This window comes from Chlorocebus sabaeus, chromosome 10 (assembly GCF_047675955.1).
Source record: "Chlorocebus sabaeus isolate Y175 chromosome 10, mChlSab1.0.hap1, whole genome shotgun sequence".
NCBI classification, from domain to species: domain Eukaryota; kingdom Metazoa; phylum Chordata; class Mammalia; order Primates; family Cercopithecidae; genus Chlorocebus; species Chlorocebus sabaeus.
The window spans coordinates 86,514,289-86,537,157 of record NC_132913.1 but is presented as its reverse complement, the minus strand read 5'-3'; the positions used below and the strand labels follow the sequence as shown (position 1 = coordinate 86,537,157).

The window sequence follows — 22,869 nt, the reverse complement described above, 5'->3', positions numbered from 1 at the left end:
CTCTGGATTCAAGTGAATCCAACCTCCTGGATTCAAGCGATTCTCCTGCCTCAGCCTCCTAAGTAGTTGGGATTACAGGCATGAGCCACCACACCTGGCTAATTTTTGTATTTTAGTAGAGACCAGGTTTCACTGTGTTGGCCAGGCTGGTCTCGAACTCCTGACCTCAAGTGTTCCGGCCTCCTCGGCCTTCCAAAATGCTGGAATTGCAGGCATGAGCCACTGCGCCAGGCCAGCAGTTGTGTTTTTACTGTCTCTTTAATAAATAAGCATGTTGCCTTTGTCAGAATATTTTCTGTTGTGAATGTGAACATTGCTTTCACCGTCAGAAACAGCACTACCATTTACCCTTCATTTTTTCCAGGATTTCTGATCTTCTGCTAAATACTGCAGGCATAAGATGGCCCTTAGGGCCAAGGTGATGTCTTTGGTCTTGGTTTAGTTTAAGACAGATTTAACATGATGTTTTCCATTACACAGTGAAAAAGCAAGAATGCAAAACCAGACACTGCTGTTAGGTCTGTGTTTCACACCTTGTGATTACTTTCTAATTATTTTAAAAGAAAGAAGAGAAAGGAAGGGAGAGATGGAAGGAGGGAGTAAAGGGAAGAAGAAAAAGAAAGAAGCAGGAAAGCAGGCAGGGAGGGAGAGAGAAAAGAAATAGAAAAAGAAAGTTGAGGCTCAATTTTCTGATACAGTCTGGCACATCCTGATGCTCCCTCTCTTTTTTAAGCATCTGTACTTCACTTGCTGTGACTTAAGAGGCTAAAAACGTTATTCTGATATTATTTTTATAAGAGTGGCAGCAAGAACTAAATTAAAATGTTTTCAATTTAGGCAAAATCAGCCAGGCACGGTGGCTCATGCCTGTAATCCCAGCACTTTGGGAGGCTGAGGCGGGCGAATCACTTGAGTTCAGGAGTTGGAGACCAACCTGGCCAACATGGTGAAACCCCGTTTCTACTAAAAATATAAAAATTAGCTGGGCACCGTGGCACATGCTTGTAATCCCAGCTACTCAGGAGGCTGAGGTATGAGAATCACTTGAACCTGGGAGGTGGAGGTTGCAGTGAACTGAGATTGTACCACTGCACTGCAGCCTAGGTGATTAAGTGAGACTCTGTCTCAAAAAAAAAAAAAAAAAAAAAAAAAAGGCAAAACCTGTTTAAATGGTTTCTGAATTCGTGTTCTGCCTTGGTCATTGGAGATACATCCTTTTGAGAGCATTTGATACTTAGTCATTCTTAAAGTTGAGGTGATAATTTTTTCTTCTTCTTCTTTCATTCTTGGGAGTAAAGAACTTGGCTTTTATTGGTAGAACTGTTAGGAACTGAAAAACATAAAGGGTGACTAGTCTCAGAGACAGAATTTAAAAACTGATAGCCCATGGGCAGATCTGGTTTTCAGAAATGTTTTATTTGGCTTTTATTTCATTTTGAAATGGAATTAGTTGCTAACACTTAAAAATTAGGAGATATCATGTAAAATCCAGATTTTTTGTTTTCTCAAAAAAAAAAAAAAAACAAAAAAAAAAAAACAAAAAAAATGACAATGTAAGAAAGACAGAAACTGGCTGAGGTTAGGTAGTGGTTGCTACCTTTGAACTGGTTAGACCTTCTCTCCTCCACCTAGTTCTTCTGCAGCTGGCTTTTCTGGCTGTTATCGACCTGAACAGGTAGGTATTTGCATTTGCAGTTTCTTCATTAGTATTTACTAAATGGTTAGTACTTCATGGTGTTACTACAGATGTAATATGTTGCTATGTCTTTATAAGATACTTCCATAGTTACTGTTCTTAACTGTAAGAATTTATAAGGATCCACCTGGAAACTCATAAGAATAGAAAGAATGATTATATATAACCTCACAGAACATGGACTGACATTATTCAGACTCTTATTGCACCAATTCATATAGGTTTCATGGAGCTCTGATGTTTATGCTTCATTGTGAACATGATTTTGACTAGATCTATGAATGAAGTATTTTTAAATTATGTGATTTAGATATATCTCAAAGTAAACTCACTCAAATGTAATTAAATTGTTGAAACGTGAAAATACAAAAATTTTGGAAAATTAACATTTGGTCAAATAATGTATTCTATAGGAGGATGGTTCTGTGTTTTTTCAGCAGAAAATGAAATAGATGGCCAGGCACAGTGGCTCACGCCTGTAATCCCAGCACTTTGGGAAACCAAGGCAGGTGGATCACCTGAGATCAGAAGTTTAAGAGCAACCTGGCCAAGATGGGTGAAACCCCATCTCTACTAAAAACACAAAAATTAGTTGAGTGTGGTGGTGGGGCATACACCTGTAATCCCAGTTACTCGGTAGGCTGAGCACAAGAATCACTTGAACCCAGGAGGCAGAGGTTGCGGTGAGCAGAGATCGTACCACTACACTCTAGCTTGGGGTAACAGAGTGAGACTCGGTCTCAAACCCCTCTCCCCACCAAGTAATGAAATAGATAAAATATTTCCTTATTAAGAATCTGAAAACATAATTTAATGTCTGAGTTTATCTTTACTTTGACTGAATTAAAAGAAAATAAGCAAAAGTGAATCTAATATTTAACTGAGACCAATATTTCTGTCTCTAAGATTTTACTTTGGAATCAGTTCATGGTCTCTTTACCTTTTTTTTTTCTTTTCAGTGAGGAAATTATGATGGTAATTCCTGTTCTATGGAAACTGTTACATTATGTTATCTGAAGGCTCCTAACCATTTGCTTGGTTTGGTTTTAAGGCTATATACTTTAAAGTTTAATTAATATAATAATTGAAAAAGGTTTGCCTTTAGAAGATGAGTAATTTTTCTTAACCTTATGAAGGAAAGGTGACATGTAAAACAAATGAATCACACTGTGAGGATTAGGCGGGGTGCAGTGGCTCACACCTGTAATCCCAGAACTTTGGGAGGCCGAGGCAGGTGGATCACATGAGGCTAGAGTTCGAGAGCAGCCTGGCCAACATGGTGAAACCCTGTCTCTACTAAAAATACAAAAAATTAGCTGTGTGTGGTGGCACGTACCGGTAATCCCAGCTACTTGGGAGGCTGAGACAGAAGAATCACTTGAACCTGAGAGGTGGAGGCTGCAGTGAGCCGAGATTGCACCATTGCTACAGCCTGGACAACAAGAGTGAAACTCTGTCTTAAAAAAAAAGCAAACATTGTAAGAATTAAGTTAGAAATTGAGCCCTAAAAGAAGTTTGAAGTAAACTCTTGACTTACTTGGGAGTTTATAGGAATGTTAAGCAAGAAATCAGGCTTTTTTTTTTTTTGAGACAGAGTCTTACTCTATCACCCAGGCTGGAGTGCAGTGGTGTGAGTTCCACTCACTGCAGTCTTCACCTCTGCCTCCTGGGTTCAAGCGATTCTCCCAACTCAACCTCCTGAATATCTGGGATTACAGGTGCGTGCCACCATGCCTGGCTAAATTTTGTATTTTCAGTAGAGACAGGGTTTTGCTGTGTTGGCCAGGCTGGTCTCGAACTCCTGACCCCGGGTGATCCACCAGCCTTGGCCTCCCAAAGTGCTGGGATTGCAGGCATGAGCCACCATGCCCAGCCGAACTGTTTCTTTAAAAAGCAGGAGAAAGCACTGTACTGTACGTGTCTGAATATAAGGTGATACAAAGACTTGGACGTTCACATATTTTCCTAATGGGATATTTTGCATGCATAAAACTTGTAGACATGGATATAAAATAGTTAAATATCTACCCACATTTTAATGTATTAATTTACTTCCACACATACCTTTTTAAAGTCACATATTACATAAAGTATTAATTTAGAAATACTACTTTGTTCCACCCTTACAGTTCATTGACTTGATTCAGATGCTTCACATGTGATTTGGCATCAGTGTCTGTCATCAGCAACTCCCCTGTTTTGAGTCATCTCACCCAGTTGTCCAGCACACATCATTTCTGCCTAAATTTTTTAAGACTCAGTATTTTTTTTAATAAAACCATGATTCTGTCACTGTTAACTATATGCCAAGCCACACATGCCATTTGTATAATAGGGAGACAATTATTTTTTTATATGTGTTCTATAGGTGAATATGTTTGATCTCTAGCTTCTTAAAGTTATCTTTAATGGACTTTTACATAGTCATATCCAGCATTTGCAATGATAAGAAATAATTGCTAAATTTGTATGGATTTTTTGCTTTCAAAAAGAGATCTTGTTAGATTATGTTACACCTGTAAGCATTTAACACTAATAATGATGGGATTGTTTCAGCCCCATTTCTTTACTCCAAACCAAACTTTGTTTTTCATGATAGAGTAATACAGAGACTTGGATAAGGATTTGGCTATGAGGTGACTGTCTTTCCTGAGACATTATCTTAGGGAAAGAAAAATACTTGCCTTGTGCTTGTGTATATGTGATACTTTCTTTTCTCTTTCAAAGTTATTCTTTAAATCTTTATTAAAGCGCTAAATAATGTAATAAAGCAGATAACCTGGAGAGAGGGTGAACTTCATTTAATGGCAAGTTGAGGTGATGTTATTAATTTTGTTATTTTTTTTCTTATCTGAGTGCATAGCACAATGTTTAAAATATCAATTTCTTAAAGAAACATTTCTATAAAAATAGCAAGTGAGTCAATAAATGGATATACTATGTGGTAGACATTTTTTAATGAACATTTCCATAGTTGTATAATAATATTTATGTGAGCTTTTTACTAGAAGGTAGCACTTAATTTGTCAGGAGATGTTGTCCTTGTCATTTCCTGATAACCATTAACTACATACTACGGAAAATAAGAACAGCTGGCACTTTTATAACAAAGGGTGATTGGGGAGATGATAGAGCTTGGAGATCTAAGAGGATTTAGAATGGTCAGTGGTTTCTGTCTTGGCTGTTTAATGAAATGCTTACTTTTAAGAATTTTAACAAATTGAAGTGGCAAATACTTTTACTTTCTTTCATATGTTCCATGAAAAAAACCTATTGTAACATTTTGCAGAAAAGAATATCGCTTTTATGCTGGAACTTCCATCATTGTATGAAAAAATGTTTATATTATTAACATACCAAAAGTATAATTCAGTTCTACATATATTAGCAATAAATTGTACCAATGAAAATAATGATGAATTATCACTTTTATCTCTTAACAGTGGAAAGAGTGGAACGAGAAAACCTTTCAGACTATTGTGTTCTGGGCCAGCGTCCAATGCATTTACCAAATATGAACCAGCTGGCATCCCTGGGGAAAACCAACGAACAGTCTCCTCACAGCCAAATTCACCACAGTACTCCAATCCGAAACCAAGTGCCCGCATTACAGCCCATCATGAGCCCTGGTCTTCTTTCTCCCCAGCTTAGTCCACAACTTGTAAGGCAACAAATAGCCATGGCCCATCTGATAAACCAACAGATTGCCGTTAGCCGGCTCCTGGCTCACCAGCATCCTCAAGCCATCAACCAGCAGTTCCTGAACCATCCACCCATCCCCAGAGCAGTTAAGCCAGAGCCAACCAACTCTTCCGTGGAAGTCTCTCCAGATATCTACCAGCAAGTCAGAGATGAGCTGAAGAGGGCCAGTGTGTCCCAAGCTGTCTTTGCAAGAGTGGCATTCAACCGCACACAGGTACAATTAGCATTGAACACTGTCATTAACAATAATGCCGGGGACAGAATTGAGATAGTCATAATTATTTTTATCTGTTTAAAAAATTTTATGGAGCTCAGCACATAGAATTAGATTAATTAATAATCCTTAGTTAATGAAACACTGTTACCATTGATCCATGCATGACCATGATTAATTTACTGATTGTTTAATTTTAATGATGTAATGGACATCTTTGAACCCAACATGCAACTCAGGACCCCAAATGTTACTAATGACTTGGGTATGTACTCTCATCCTCTCCATTTACTGTTTCCAGATGTAACCCTGATCTTGAATTTTGTGATTATCACTCTCTTGCCATTTTTTTTTTAAACAAATTATAAAACTATGCATGCCCAATCCATTTTTTCCCTTGGTTTTGAACTTTATAAAAGAGATAAAATTATGTTTTATAATTTTATAAGTAAAGTTTTATTTAAAAATTTATAAAAGTCCTTCAAAACATACAAGTTACATTTAAGATATTGATAAAATGATACTGGATAGTTTACTCTTACTTTAATGTTTGAGGGAATATAACATTACATGTTGAAAATGTAAACCGTTAATTCACACATGTCTTATTTTTATTGAGGGTGCTTATATGTAAGACATTGTTTTCCACCAGTAGTTCTTAAACTGGAGTGTGCATCAGAATCACCTGGAGGGCTGTGAAAACACAGACTGCTGGGCCTCATCCCACAGTTTCTGATTGAGTAAGTCTGAGGTTGGACTCAGCAATGAACCTTTCTAACAAGATCCCAGGTGATTATGATGGTAATGATCAGGGGCCACATGTTGAGAAATACTTACCTAGCCCTTATATGAGTAAGAACAAAGCAAATGTGCATAACCTCAGGGTGCTAACGATCTAGTGGTGAAAACCAGGTAACCAGATAACTAGAGTAAAATATGAAGTGTGATGAGTAATGTTGGAGAGTGTAAGCAGTGGTTGTGGTGGAGGATCATGGCGAGGTGGAGGTGAGGAATACTTCCAGGAGAATGAATACCATAAGCCTTCAAGAAAACAATAGGTTAAAGTTTCAGCACCCTGGTAAATGCAAGGCAGGAAGCTAAGCTCTGTGTAGATGCAAAAAGGAGAAAAATAATGGGCAAGCACATATGTAAACAACACACTAGACTATTTAGGTTGTCAAGGGGTTAGACCTTGAAGGATAAATAAAGTACAGCAGGCAAAGATGATGAAGAAGAAGAGTATTATTTTAAACTAAAGAAATTCATAGTAAAAATGTTGAGTTAAAAAATGCAAGAATAATTTGAAGACATAAAACAACTCATTTCTGAGAAAACCTGTATGAATGTACAGAATGTAGGAATGCCTTCATTAATCTGATATCTGTTCAGAGACACATGATAACACACACAATAGATGGACCTTACAAATAAAAGAAAGCATGCCGGATTGAAACCCCAGTAGTTTGGAAAATACAGGAATGTTTCCAGATTTAATTACTTCAAAAGTTAAGGGGCTGGGCGTGGTGGCTCATGTCTGTAGTCCCAGCACTTTGGGAGGCTGAGATGGGCAGATCACTTGAGGTCAGGAGTTCAAGACCAGCCTGGCCAACATGATAAAACCCCGTCTCTGTTAAAATGAAACAAAAAAATTAGCCGGGCATGGTGGTGCGTGCCTGTAGTCTCAGCTACTTAGGAGGCTGAGGCAGGAGAATCACTTGAACCCAGGAGGCAGAGGTTGCAATGAGCCGAGATCGTGCCACTGCACTCCAGCCTGGGTCACAGAGTGAGACTCCATCTCAAAAAAAAAAAAAAAAAAAGTGAAAACTCTCACTGGAAAGAAATCTGATAAATGTTGGTAAATTGGATTGCCTGATGCAAGTTAACACTCAAAAAATGCACCTAAGTGAAATGTTATACCAGTTATAAATATTTTACATTTATCAATGGTTCATTGTTAAAGAGGGTCATCTGTTTACTTTTGATTTCCACTTCTTTTGCAAGAAAACATTGAGGTAAGAATTTTGTAGATACTGTTTAAGCAATCCTGCGTGAGTTAAATAGATAGTGTTTTTGTTAAGTCAGTTAATACAGTTTTTCTCTCTTTTTTGAAAATGTGTTGGATCTCTGGTTGAATTGAAGTGTATTTCTGTTGTATAGGCAATTTTAATTTTTATTAGTTTTGAAATTGTCCTATGATTAATGAGTCATTGAAAAATGAGTTTTTGTGCCGAGTGCAGTGGCTCATGCCTATAACCCCAGCACTTTGGGAGGCTGCGGCTGGCAGATCACGGTCAAGAGAGTGAGACCATCCTGGCCAACATGGTGAAACCCCGTCTCTACTAAGAATACAAAAATTAGCTGGGTGTGGTGGCTTGTGCCTGTAATCCCAGCTACTTGGGAGGCTGAGGTAGGAGAAACACTTGAACCAGGAGGTGGAGGTTGCAGTGAGCCGAGATTGCGCCACTGCACTCCAGCTTGACAACAGAGCGAAAAAAAAAGAAAAATGAGTTTTTGTTAATAGTTGAGATTTTCTTACTGGCCTCATGTGTGCAAGTTTTGGTTATCTCTCATTATATATATTTTACTTTTTTATGGGAAAAACTACTCTTTTTGGTGTAAAGATATTTTTTATATTTTCTTTGCTTGTAAAGAGTTATTATCAATTTGCAAGTATAAAAAATGCAAGTATAGTTGGTAGTTCATAAGAAAGGTAGATAATAAAACTTAAAAGGGATGGCACAGATTGAAAAAAGCCTTGAGTACCAAGACAAGAGCTCTGAACTTTAACAGGCGCTGGAAACCATCAAAGGTCTTATGTAGGAATATGCTGTGCTCCTACCATCTTAATTAGATCTTATGGAGGTTTGATAGCAAGGGGGTAGAAATATCATTTAGGAGGCTGCTGCTAGTATCCAGGTGAAATGTATGGAGGTTTTGAACTAGGCTGGTGGGGAGGGTACAGAGAAGAAACATTTTGGAAATAAAATGGACAGAAAGTGTATAAATGGATAAAGAGAGGAGTAGAACTGACACCAAACTTCAAGCCCGATGACTGAGAATAAAGGTGTAATTATGAAGGGAATCCAGGAAGACGTGGGAAGAGTGGTTGGAGTAAGGTTAAAGTGATGGTTTTAGATTGGGTTATTTTGATGTTGAAGTGTTGGCCGACTTCAACACTTCACGACATGTGAAAATGTGCAACAGTCATTGAAAATATGAGTTTGGTGCAAGAAAGAATTATCAGGGCTAGAGCAAGAGATTAGAAATGTTGTCACAGAGCCTGGGACAGGAAATGGAAGAGTCAGGGGATGGAAGGGGAGAAACCACCACTATCACCACCACCACCAGTGGCAGCACTAGCCCCAGGAAAGAGAGACAGAAGAAATGCCAGGAGATGGGAGCAGGTAGAGATGGAAGAATAGGGAGACAGTAGTGAGAGTATAGAGGACATGTGTGGATAGTTTCCAGAAGAAGACTTGTCTACTTGTGGAAAGCTGAGAAGTTAAGAGAGAGAGGCCTAAAACCATGTCATGAGATTTGGCAGTTGATTGGGAGAAGACTGGCAAAGTTTAGAGTATAATTTTCATTAGAGTGGTGGGGACAGGAGCCAGAATTCAGGAGTTAAGGAGTGATTAACTGTTGAGGATGCAGAAGTAAGTACATGACACTTTCCAAAATTTGGTGTTGAAAGGGAGGCCAGAGTGAGTGGACAGTTTGGACATGATAGGGGGTCAATTTGAGATCACAGGATTTGGGAAGTTCACAGCATGAACTGGTGATGGTACCAATCATTGTGGTTTGGTAACGGTCTTCAGCGGTGCTGGAACTTCAGGACTGGGAGCAAGGAAGAAACACAGTGGGATTGTTTGAGGTTTGGTGCTGATGTTTTAGGTATGGCAGGAGGCCAAGAGAGGTAAAATCTCTTGTTCCCTTGACTCTTAGCTAATTTATACATTCTAATATTGACAGAGTCTGTTAATATCACTTGAAAATGAGTTTAGAGGTCCTGAGAGACTCTTACATGTTCCAGACATCACTCTTCCACTTTGTCTCGTGATTCAAAGTACTCGGGCAATATTTGTGTGTCTATAGTTATCTGGACTGGGGTTATGAAAGGCTCTGGTCCTTTTGAGCAAGTCTGTTGCATACTACTGCAAAATGAAAATTAGAAGGATCTGTCTTTTGGGTCTGTATTTTGCAGTTCTCTGTGTGTGTGTGTGTGTGTGTGTGTGTGTGTGTGTTGTGTGTGTGTGTGTTCGTTCATCTATCATTCATTTGTATGAACAGGCATTTCATGGCTAGCCAACATTTTATTGCCTGGTTATGTATACAGCTCCTTTGGCTAAGGATAAAATTGAAAGCATGGTTGTATTACTTTGGATTTTAGAAGCACATACAGTATACATTTTATCCAAGTAGCATGAAGCATGAGAGAAGACTCACAATGAGGCAAAACAAAGACAGATCATATTGGTGAGAGTGTTTACTTTGCCAAGGCCCTAGACTCCTGGAGGTCTGTCTTCTCCCATATAATCCTTTTTGTCTATTTTTATGGATTAATGATTTTTCTTTGGCATTGCCATCTTTCAAGTGCCAAGTTATAAAAGGTCTAATTGAAGCATGGAACACATTTTATTATTTTCCTGCTGCCATTAAATTTGTAAGATGGCTACACCCAGAAAGAAACATTCACTTTCAATCAACATGAGCTTGAGTTCATGGGCCAGCCTTGAGGATATCAAATGGAAACTGCATAGGAATGTATGAGTATTTCCTTTTAAAATTCTGCTTTTAATTTAGGAAAGCTTTTCATCCCTCTGGGATCATAACCTGTTGTGTATAAAGCCCAACCTAATCAAGGTAGATGGTATTGACAGAATGACATAGTTTGAACTTAAGCAGGAGGTCAGCGGGCAGATTGTTTTTTGCTGTATGTACTGTAGTCACTAACAGCAGGACTGGGCAGCTGGTTTTACCAGCGGTATTGTTAAATGGAAAATATGGTATATTATGCCTCATGAAACCAGCCATAGATTTTCCAAATGTTTAGACTTTTTTGAGTGGAGTCAGACATTTATGGATAATATAATGACTTGCCAGCTATAGTAAACAAAAATAAACATTGTAGCATATCCTCAGTCTATTGAATATTTTCCAGAAATAGTTCATGATCTCTATTATTCATATGTTATCAAATTCAATAAAAAGCATTTTAATACATTTTGTCACCTTATATTTTGTGTTCCTGGATTTGTGCTTAATGGTTATACCAAGAACAAATTTTGTGTGTGTGTGTGTGTGTGTGTGTGTGTGTTTATAATAAAATAATATGCAAACATTTACAAATAAAGCTGGAACTGTTAAAAAACAAAAAACAAAAAAAACCCTGCCCAGTTTTTCATGTTTAAGGCTTCCAGATGAAAAACTTAAATTCATAATAAATAACATTTCAAATGTCAGTTCTCCAAAGAGAAACTATTAATTACCTTGTTATGGCTGATTCATTGTCACCATATCATTTGATGATGTAAAGTAACATAATTAAGAGAATAGAACCATATTTTCAAGAGCTTCTTTTTAGTTTATTTTTATTTTAATAAATATGCCTTTTAAGAACATAAAATGTATTTGTTTGATAAAATGATGCCCTATCCACACTTTATGACAAGGTCATGGCGTCTGTTGGAGTCAGAGATAGGCAGCCTTTTGCTAATATGATTTTATTTTTTATTGTTAATTTTTTTTTAATCTATACATTTCTCTTTTGGGTTGCTAACAAAAACATATACGGTCTAAACTAGGAACATAAAATTGAGTCGCTTGTTCTGGGCTAGGAATACAGCACATTAGAGGTCATGCAATGCCAGGATATGGGATCTCCAGCATGGGCCTGAGACTAACGTGTTTCTAGACACAGGGTGTGACAGAGCCTTGTGTCCTGTCTGAGCCATTAGGTCATTATGACCTTATATAAATTACATTCTGAGTATCACCACTCTTTTTTTTTTTTTTTTTTACTAGTCTGTTGAAAGATAAGATTAGCCCTGCTTTCTGTGTCTCTGAAGACTTTTATGGCAAATGAGACCCAGTGAAAACAGTAAGGTGAAAGTGATAAGGCATTTTCTGACCTGGTCGTTAATATTCAGGCAATCCCATGATACATTTCTAAGCACTTTAACCTGTGGCCGCAAATTGAGATGGGTGGTTATACACTGGAGGAGGCTGAGGCAGATAACATCCCTGCTCTGTTTTTGATGTTCCCCCGCCCCCACCCCACCCACGGTTTTACTTCTGAAAGCCTGCATCTGCTGTTAGTCTTTTCCGTTAACAGCTCTCCAGTTTGGGCTACTGATTTTCTTTGCTCATCCTGGCAGAGATGGAAATGCTTACCACTGTCTTATGGGTACAGGAGGATGACAACAGGGCAGCTCCCAGCCTCCTGTAGTAGCGACAGCTCTGAAGCATAACTTCCACTCCAGAGTGCTCTGCAGGCCCAGGCTGAAGCTGGGACTTTGCATGCATTTCTTCTCTTCCCTGTCCTGTTCCTCACACTCCCTCAGCAGTTTCCCTTGGAAGTCCATCTTAATAAATCACTTGTGTGGTAGTCTCTATCTGAGGATCTGCATTTTATCCCAGATTATAGATCCATGCCATTTCTAGCCTAATTGGTCATGCCATGGGGTAGTAGTTTGAGTAAAACCTATCTATAGTTTTATGTCCACTTTCTCTGCAAATCAAAAGTCATATGATACTATGGAACTAGTATAGAATTTTTTACTCCTTTCTTTTGAAAATATTATCAGTATTATTGTTTAAAACCTATGCCCCCTATAGCTCTGCAATTCAATGGATCAATATTGATATTACCGAGGCTGACTTATGGATATTGAATGTGGGGGGAGAGAGAGAGAGTGAATAAAAATGAGACAGAAACAGACGTTGGATGTAAGGCCTTAGGAGATTTACCAAACTTGACTTAAATGAAAACTGTCCTTGCTGGGTCTAAATGGTGAATTACATGATTCTGTGGGTTTGAGAGTGCCTTTGCCCCTTGGCCCTACTCCTCCTGTGCTCCTGCAGTGATGCAGATAGTGTCTGTGGGAATAAGCAGCTCTATCAGGTTTCCTTTTCTCTCCATATTCGTTCTTGCTTATATCGTGAATTTATTTTAATGCTGACATAGTTTGACTTACTAGGCCTATGTACGTGAAATATGTTGCTTGACTATTTAATTTGTTTACATCTTTGCCTTTTGACAGTGTGATTATGAATTCCAACCTTAAGCATTCTTTTGCCCTTTGTTACTTTGTGGACTTTAAAAAATTAATCAGGGATTTATGCCAGTATGGCAAGGTTTGTGACAGTATTTTAAAAGACTTAATATTACTGAGGGATGCTTGTAGAATGTCCACTGACCTATAATAAGCATGATTTCATAAAATATGTACAGTGAATCTTCCTTAATAGATAAACTATTCTCTAATTTATTTAAAAATCCAATGACCTACATATTCATATGTTCAGAAATCCCCCTTTTACTAACATTGTTTCTCCTCTGAGACCTTCCATCTGAGCAAATCTGTTAAATGAAGTAGAGGAAGCTTTGATCCAAACTAGGCTAAATCCAGTGAAACGGATGCCCTGTCACATGTGAATGGCAGCATTAGAATGCTAGAAAAGGGAAATTAGGTGTGATCCTCATATCTTCTCTATACCACTGTCTCCTTACCTTGGTGGCAGAGTTCAGGAAACATCCTTATGCAAGGAGTAGCAATAAGAAGACGGTATCATTTGAAAATGAAACATTTGCCATACTCATTATGTTGTGTGGTTCTCCCCTCCTCCCCCATCTAGCAGATCATGCCATAATTAAGAAAGTTTCAGGTTCATTTTGTGTCTCAGGTAGTTCTTCTGTGCCAGTTCTTGGAAACATGTTTTCAGTTGCAAGTACAGATGTGTTTTGCAAAATGTGCTATTCTTTTGTAACAGTAAGTCTCTAATTTGGTGTCTCCCTCCTTCAGTTCATTGAAAAAGTTGCAGAGTTACGTAATTTGCAACCTTACATCAAAGGCCTTGCTTGGGAAAGCCGTGCATCCTGGTTTTATGTGATAGAGAACAGGATTTTAAAAATCCTCTGGGAACTCATTTTGTTGTCTTGCCCTCATTTGACTACTTTTAGTTTTTATGAGACTTTGCAAAAAAATCTGCAGTTTACTCATCAAAGCCACATCATTTGAAGAAACTTAAGACAAGGATCATAAATACGATTTATGAAGTCACTCAGCAACTGGAGAATGTTTTCAATGGATTGGAAAATTAGATTGAATGATGTATCAGGAAAACTGACAGTAAGGTCAACTACTAAAATGTAAACATTCGTGTGAAATGGCATGGCTTTTGCTTTTATTCTTTTTTGACACAGTGTTTATAGTATATTCATGCCCCGAATTATTAAGGTTAAAATGACTCAGGACTTGCTAAACATTATATTTTGAAGTGGCACAGTTAGGAAGAGATACGTAGCAATAACATGAAAATCCTGGCAACCAAAATATTTAGGAGTCTGAGCTTCAGTGTGTTACCAGTCAGTTTTTTGGAGTAGAAACTTCTCTTTTAACTCCTTTGTTTGAGTTATACATATTGTTAGCCAAAGATTGGCACAATTTAATCATATATACAGTTTATATTTCTAGAAAATTTGACCTTTAAGGTATTCAGAATTCTGTCAGCCTACATCTGGTCTCAGTCATCATTATTTCTCACTCTCCAATAGAGATACAAGCACCCAGCAAGTCATAGAGTAATAGAACACAATGTAAATCCAGGGGTCTTGACTCCATGGTCCAGTGAGCTGGTTATAAAATGACAAGGAAACCTGTGAAAAAAGGAAGTCCACCCACTGAAAGATGAGCTGTAAATATGAAATGCCGCAGATCAAGCATGAACCCGTTATTGAGTTTTGAAGTAAATAATATACCCTCTTTTGATTTCAGAACATTAAATTAATAAAGTGGGAAGAGATGCACTGGTTGCTTCACAAAATAAACAGTCTTTCATTTCAGGATCACTGGCTTGAATTCATAGATTTACAGATTATAATAATATTAATATCTCCCAGGATAGCAGTGTCTCAAAGTTATTAGATTGCTTGAGGCTAGCCCTGTAGGTAGCAGGTTTCCTTTAGTTTCCCTTGCACATATAAGACTGTTGTTAATTGGCTCCTTTTTAAGGCACTCTCAACCACAAAACATGGATTCATAGGTCAAAGGGCTCATCTGAACAGACTTGGGGAGATGATAGCTTTGTTTGTGCTCTGGATACAGAGAAGGCTAATTTAGCAGCTGTCACACATATGCAACTCTCCTCTCACTTCTAAATCCACCTGAAATAGAGATTTGTATGTAAAGGAAGACCTTTCTTTTCTCCCTCCTTCACAAAACTCATGCAAGAGAATCAGAAGAAGCAAACATGATGACATACTGGTCTATCTTGTTCTTTCTTTTTTTCAGGACAGAGTCTCACTCTACCCAGGCCCGGAGTTCAGTGGTGCCATCTCGGCTCACTGCAACCTCCGCCTGCTAGGTTCGAGCGATTCTCCCACCTCAGCCTCCTGAGTAGCTGGGACTACAGGCATGCACCGCCATGCCTTGTCAATTTTTTGTATTTCAGTAGAGATGGGGTTTCACTATGTTGCCCAGGCTAGTCTAGAATTCCTGAGCTTAGGCAATCACCCACCTCAGCCTCCGAAAGTGCTGGGATTACAGGCGTGAGCAATCACACCCAGCATATCTTTTCTTTTCATCCCTGACCAATGTGCAAAGTCCTTAAAAATTAGTTACCAGACTTATTTTAGAAAATTCAGGCTTCTCTGTTTTTACTGAAGAAAACTCTCTTTTGGTAAGTTTTATAAGCTTGTTTCACAATTCTCTAAGAGGGAATGATTGACTCATTTCACATAGATAGAGGTCTCTATCCTCAATGAAGACTTTCACCTCTAGTGCGTATGTTTCAGCAGAAACTTGCACTTTTTGTTGTTGTTGTTGTTGTTGTATGTTTGTTTTTAAATGGGAGTCTTGCTCTGTCATCCAGGTTGGAGTACAGTGGCATAATCTTGGCTCGCTGCAATCTCTGCCTCCCGAGTTCAAGTGATCCTTCCACCTCAGCCTTCTGAGTAGCTGGGATTACAGGCATGCGTCACCATGCCTAGCTAATTTTTTTTGTATTTTTAATAGAGACAGGGTTTCTCCATGTTGGCTGGTCTGGAACTCCTGACCTCAAGTGACCTGCCTGCCTTGTCCTTCTAAAGTGCCGGGATTATAGGCATGTGCTACCACATCCAGCCGAAACTTGCACTTTTAATGTGAAAGTCTGCTGTTGTATTATTTAACTAGTCTCCCAAAATTCTGAGTGATGTTATATTTACAGTATAATTTTTATTAAAAATATACAAGGAAACACTAGCTTTAAATCCCATTATTTGTATATTTTTCACCATTGCTCAATTAAAGCAATTTTAAAAATATATACAAGGAGTTTTCCTTTCATGGTCATTTATTGAAATGATGACCATTTGGCCTTGGGTTAATTGCATATTTGCTCAAATAAAGTGAAGTAAGTTTAAAGGCCAGAAATGCTGAGAGAAAAATATAATTGTTATCAATTTGAAATTACTAGGTCTTTTCGATTCTATATACAGTTCTGTGTCTAAAATTGTCAGTATAGACTACAGAATTTACTTCCAAAGTTGTCTGACTGCAGTACCTATAAGAAATACTTTTTACATCTTGAGCTGGTACGCACCCACAGATGAACATGTGCACACACATCTGTGTGTCTGTCTCCAGTTATATCTCATTTCTATCTGTGTATTTCTAAAGCAAAGGCTTCATGAAAAAAAAAAAATCCTTCGTGGAACAATGCTCTTACCATCTATTAAACACTTTGGTACTTTCTAAGGTTTTTAATTCCAATTCATAATAGAAAGTTAGTTATGATATGTTAAATTATGATCCACTAATAATTATAACCCATGTTTGAACAGTGATACAGATTAAAGCTGATTTTTAAAGATAGCAAAGTTACTTAGAGAAAAAAAGTTGTTTTACTTTTCTGAAGTATAAATTGACTATCTTAATTTAGTGTTATCTAGAATATTCATGTGGTCATTTTGCATCATATAATTTATTACATTTTTCTTTATACCCTTCTCTATGTCAAATAGTTTTAATTATTCCACTTCCTAAAAGTTATTATATTTTCTGCCTTCTCTATGAGAAGACATTTAGCAAAATATAACAAGAGTGTCTTGAATATTTAAAGTTGTAGGTGTAAAATAAAAATTGTACTGTGATGTTTATGTATTTATTTATTCATCAAATATTAAGTATTCAGAAACTATACTAGGCATCCTACTGATGGCTAACATTGATTAAACTCTTAGTATCACATACAGTTAGAAGCTCTCTAGGGGACCCCATAAGGGAAGCAGAATTATTTTGGTTTTACAGGTGAGGAAACTATGCCATAGGGAGATTGATTGATCCTTGTCCAATTAGAACCCAATTTCGAATCCAGCGAGTCTGATTTCATGACTCACACTCATAACTACTTTATTCTCAATCATTTCTGCTACCACAGAGTGGAAGATGAAGGACATAATCTCTTCTTCAAGGAGATACAAGGGGTAAACAGACTTTCAAACCAGTAACCCTTTTGTGAAATCATTAGGACTGTGAAGTGTCCCATGTGCTATGTGAGAACAGATGCTTTTGACCCTGAAGGTAATTAAAACGAATGCAGAAATATTTCAGCAAGAAAGAACATTTTATAACTGTTTCAGAAAGAGTCAACTCAAGTGTTAATAGACTGCTTTGCTTATATCTGAAGGCATCTGATACATTTGAGATATAAATATTCAATAAATGTATTTTTTTGTTTTGTTTTAGGAAAGTACTATTTTTGCCAATGTTTTGACAAAGTAGCCAAAGCTAGTAAATTTTTGCGGCAGGTTGCCAACAGTTGTTTAATAGAACACTCATGTAAAGTAGGAATAAGAAGGGCCCAGAACTTTGTGAATGAAATAGTGGTAGTGCCAGGTACTTGAGGTGTCAGTAGAAACCATGTATGTGCCCAGAGCTGAAGAATACTACTAGTAAAACGTTTCCAAAGGGAACCTGTTCAGTTCTGTTTGCTTTCACTTTTTAGTGCTAATGTGTTTTATAAATTTTGACTTGGATTGTGTGTAGCCTCTTATTCCAGTACCTAAGACTTCCTAGAGACACCAAGGAGGAAGGGATAATCATTACATAGATTAAGTAGGCAAAAACAAACAAACAAACAAACAAAAAGCAGTAAATTTGCCAGGAATCTGGTTTTGGCTAAGTTCCTCTATTGTATGTGCTCCAATGTGGCTTGGTCAAAGGTATTGCAGTTAAGGGAACACAGACTGTTCTGGCTTCAAGAATGCTCTGTTGTATCTACTCACTTTGTGTTACGTGGGTCCTGTATTCTGATGTGAAAGTTGGCACAAGTGAAATTGTATTGTATCCACAAAAAACAAATCTGTGAGACAAGTGTTTTACTTAATACATTACAGACTTGGGGTACCTAAAATATTTGCTCTAACATGAAGTTTGCATGACCCAAAATTTCAGTTTCAATTATCTTGTTTTCAGCAGGCTGAATGAAAAGATCTTGAGTATAATGTGTGTCATGTTTTCAATATGTACCCTGCCAGGGCCTGCTGCTAGCTATTCAGCAAAGATAGAACTCCCACTCCCAGAAATTTAAAAAATATACATTTGGTGCCTTCTTAAACCATTCCTATATATTACCAACTAGCCACTAAGTACAAAATATGCAGATTCTGCCCCCAAGGAGTTTACTGTATCATGGCAGGAAGGTTTTATAGTAGCACAGTGCAAAAGATGTCACATAAATGTGAAGTAGAACTCTTGCTGTTTTGGTTCAAAGGAGGGAGAAAGTATTTCCAACTGCAGTGTATATACATATACACATGTATACCTAGTCTTTTAGTGCTTTGCTGATTATATCTCTATAGTAACAATGTTTGTCTGCAAACGTTACTTTTGTATATGCATTTATATTTGCAGAATACATTAATTCCCTTTAGATGCTCAATTCTATCCACCCCATCCTACGAAACTGCTGTATGCATAGGCTGTCTTTCCTAATAAAGAAATATTGTAATACAAAGAGAGGTTTTATTAAACTAATGCAATAACGACATTTTCTTTGAGGATTTAACACATCATTTTTAATAATAAAAATCAAATTGTCATTGTTGTGCCCTGTATACCTTTTATTCAAATCAGACTAAGTACTCTGACTTCATGGCTAAGCAATGCTCTGGGGTGCGGGGGATGGGGTGAGTATTTTTAGCATTACACAAATGAATTTCAGCAGCTAGATTCATAGTGGGGTTGTAGATTATGAATACAGAACCCAGGGAAACCTGTTAATATTTGTGAACAGAGGGGGAAATGCCTCTCATGAGTATCTAGAAGGAAATGAGAGACTGGAGGTTAGGAGAGAAACGATTTTGTTAGGTCAGCTTTCAGGTAGTGGGATACCAGTACTTTCTACAGCCATGCCACTGAGTTAGCCGCTTTGGTTAACTCTGAATTGACCACTGAAATTTAAGAGTTCATTTTGTGTGATTAGACTAGGTTTGATACTACATAGTTTTCTTAAAAGGCTACCAGTTTTTTGCTTCCCTGTCAGCTGGACACAGATATTTCAGAATTACGTGAAAATTAAGGCTAGCAAACATACAAAAGGGGTGAAACATGAGGAGTAAGGGACCGTATTTGGAAGGAACCTTTTTTTTTTTTTTTTTTTTTTGACATTTCAAGGGAAATGTGATAGGTTATCCAGGGGCAGGGTGGATGGTTGACCCATATGAGTGCCAAGGCTCCTTCCACCTCTAGCCTTCTGTAATTTTAATCTGTAAAATGGGAGGATGTGATTTTTTTTAACCTTACTGATTGGTTATGACACTATTTGTTTAAAGCAGTATATAATTATGAACTAAAATACATTCTCACTAATAAATGTTCTGAATCATATACCTTTAAAAAGATGTAACTTGATTTCTGAAGACGAGTGTCATACCAGAATTAATAATTACAATATAATATGAGGGGATAGGGCTTATTTTCTCTGTCTAGTTCAAATGTTTCTAAAGAAGTGCTCAGCGTATGATTTTACTTTTAGCGTAGGAATCAGAAGTACATCTAAGCTGTCTTTGGGATTTACATGACATTTGAATGTTTATCTTTGTTCACATTGGAACCTAACACTTTCCTACTATATGCTTTCTATGATAAATGAATATTTTTTGGATCGAGTTACTTCAAAAGGTACATGTTTTAGTAAATAGATGAACATTGCAAGTTACCATTTCTACCTCTCATTTCAACTACCACAAACAGAAACAAAATTTCCAGAAAGGAAAACAGTCTCTAGCTAGCTTGAGGCTTTTTCCAAAGGGAAGTACTAGGGTTTGACTGGGCCAGTTTCCTCAGTACACACCAGGTGTATATCACTTTAAAAAATAAATTATGCCTCATTAAGTTACAATTAAATGGAATCGTGATCATTTGTTTTTCTGGAAGGAAGATGTTTTGCATATTGAAAGCCTAATTTGTTGCAGGTGACAAAAAGGCTGAACAGATTATCTAATATCACTTCATTTTGGGGGTTAATGTTTGCTGGTTAGCTTGTGTATACTCCAATAGTTCAGAATCATATTAATGTGGACTCTTATTATATTTTTGCTTCAAAATATGTTCTACCACTTTATTAGTTTTTGCACTTTATTTTACAGCTTTTCAGGAAACAGAGGTTGTCTTGGTATTCTGGAGTAAGCATGTGGTTTCTCTTTCTTCAAATGTTCTAAAACTCCCCAGTTTCATAGGCTGCCCAATATTCATCGTAACTTTATATCCATGTACTGTCTGTATTTAAAGTTCCAGCTAGGTTAAGTCTTACCTCTTCCAATTATTTTTTCCCTGGATCCTGCAGTTGATAATACTTTCTCCCTCCTTTGAGCCAAGGTGACACTAGTTCTGGCTTGCATTGGTGATGCTTGACATCTTTAACATTGTGCTGCTATAATACCTTCTCCTTCCCATCGTATGGTAAACTCCTGGGAAGCAGAATCTGTCTCTTATTAAATCTGTTCATCCCTCTCAGAACTTTGTATTCAATCATAAATAAGAAATGAATTAATAGACTGATCTGTTATTTTTTTGAAACAAAGTATTTTGAATTTGAGGGTTCCCTAGATAATCAATGGGAGATATTGGATTTAGGGGCTCCCGAGGTAATCCATGAGAGATACAGCCTAATCCTAGAGAGTTGCCTATGGTCTGAGAGCCACGAAGAACAGATATCTGTTAAAATCTAGTCAGTAAGGACTTTAACTGTTGCTGTCAGGAGTGGCATGGCAGGCTCAGCGTTCCTAAACCTGGCCCAGGTGTGGGTTCTCTTATTGCTTTCTTGCAGGGTTAAAGGCCCATCAGAGGTAATTTCTCACCTGTCCCAGACAAGCTGTCAAAGGCTAGTGCAAAAACTTGGAAGTAAATTTGATAGAGCCCGTCATGATAACATTTCCCAGACTTCTCTGAATATCAGCATATATCGTACACGTTAACAATTTGGGGCCAACTATATAAATTGTTAAGGAAGTATGGAAATCAAAAGCTCATTGACAGAAAGTACAGACTCAGAATCTGTAAAGGTCATTTAATTTGTTATAAAGAGATATTTTAAAATATTAGAAAAAATAAGGGCATTAAGTTTTCATCAAACAATTAGCCCCAATTATTTGTTGTCTCTGTAGAGGTAGCAAGCAGGCCAAATTATGAGCAAGCTAGATGGCATTATAATAAGTTATTGCTCATTTCGTACTTTGAATTATTTTGTTTTTAGTGAATATTTTGCCAAACTCATGTATTCTTTGATGGTCCTGGAAATTATATGAAGTCTACAAAATGTTAATTAGGCTATGGAAAAAGCCAATTTGAGGTTCTCTTTACCTGACTTCCTTCTTTCACTGACTTGTAACCCAATAATTATTTTGGAGGGTATCTCTCTACCTTGTGCAGATGTTCGTTCTGCTCCTTTTAGTCAACATGTTTCCTGGTCTTACATAATCTCGGCTAACACTGTGGAGGAAATTGTTTTAATGTGTCCCTGGAGAAGGTTCTGTTGCCTACGATGAGGAAAATACTTAATGATCACTTTACTCAATACTTGCAATATATTTTAATATGATTACTGATATGAAAGTTTAATAAGCTATATCCTGGTTAATTTATTAATTTCCCTCCATTTGCACATTCTCAATATTCATGACCTTTCTATTCATAAAAGTGCATCTTTTTTTCAGTGCCCAGGTGCCGTGCCACATTTTCTGTATCCCAGGCTGCATAATGGGAATGTCCAAGTGACACCTCCAGCTTGGCTGGTTGATAATTAAAATGCCAGATGACATAGTGGCAAGGGCTTTAGAAATATTTATGTGAGATAAATTATTAATTTATGTTCTATTCAAGACAGTTTCAATATGATAAAAATTTACTTATCTTGATAATTAGGTGGGGTGATATGTGGTGTATGAAAGTTATGCTGTCTATTTTCTTCTGATCTCTTTCTCCTCTGATGATTTTCAACTAATGAAATAGACTCACTTTCCATTTATGAGCCTGAAGAATTTGGACTACATTTTTTGAAAATCCCAGTTTAAATAGTTGAAAGCACATAAATAACTCAAGTGAAAAAGACTCAACAAAACAACTAAAACTCTTCTTGTGCCCACCAGTGAGCCACTTGTTATTGAAAATGTCTGAGGTGAAAAGAACACGCTTTGGGACCATACCTACACAGATGAGAGTTTTAGTAAATAATTTAAAGTAGTGTTCTGATTCTCTGGGGTTAATATATGGAGGTGACACTGGCTACCTTGTTGGTTTGAGACTTTATCTTTAATTAGGCAAATGAAACAGAGGAAACAGTATATTCCACCACCCTTTAAAAATACAAATATTGTGTCTCTTTCACCTCAGAAATGGATGAGCAGTCATTCTCAAGCATTCTTCATAATAATTTTCCTTGGAGATGGATTAGTTTCCCTGCAAAGTTGTCCAGTATGTAAAAAATGTAGAAGAAGGAGCTATACAGTTTCAAAATGGAAAGAAACAAACAAGAAACAAATTAAAGCACTCTGTGTTTT

The 22,869-nt window shown here is 37.3% G+C and overlaps 1 protein-coding gene across 2 annotated transcripts in view; it reads left to right on the top strand.

Annotated features, from left to right (window-relative positions):
- The window catches only part of SATB2 (SATB homeobox 2), a 186,954-nt gene that overhangs the window by 103,535 nt on the left and 60,550 nt on the right, over positions 1-22,869 (top strand). For both annotated transcript variants that reach the window (XM_007965764.3, XM_073019896.1), the window contains one exon: positions 5,140-5,612. In XM_007965764.3, the coding sequence (XP_007963955.2) occupies positions 5,140-5,612 (473 nt within the window). The remainder of the gene's footprint in view (positions 1-5,139; positions 5,613-22,869) is intronic.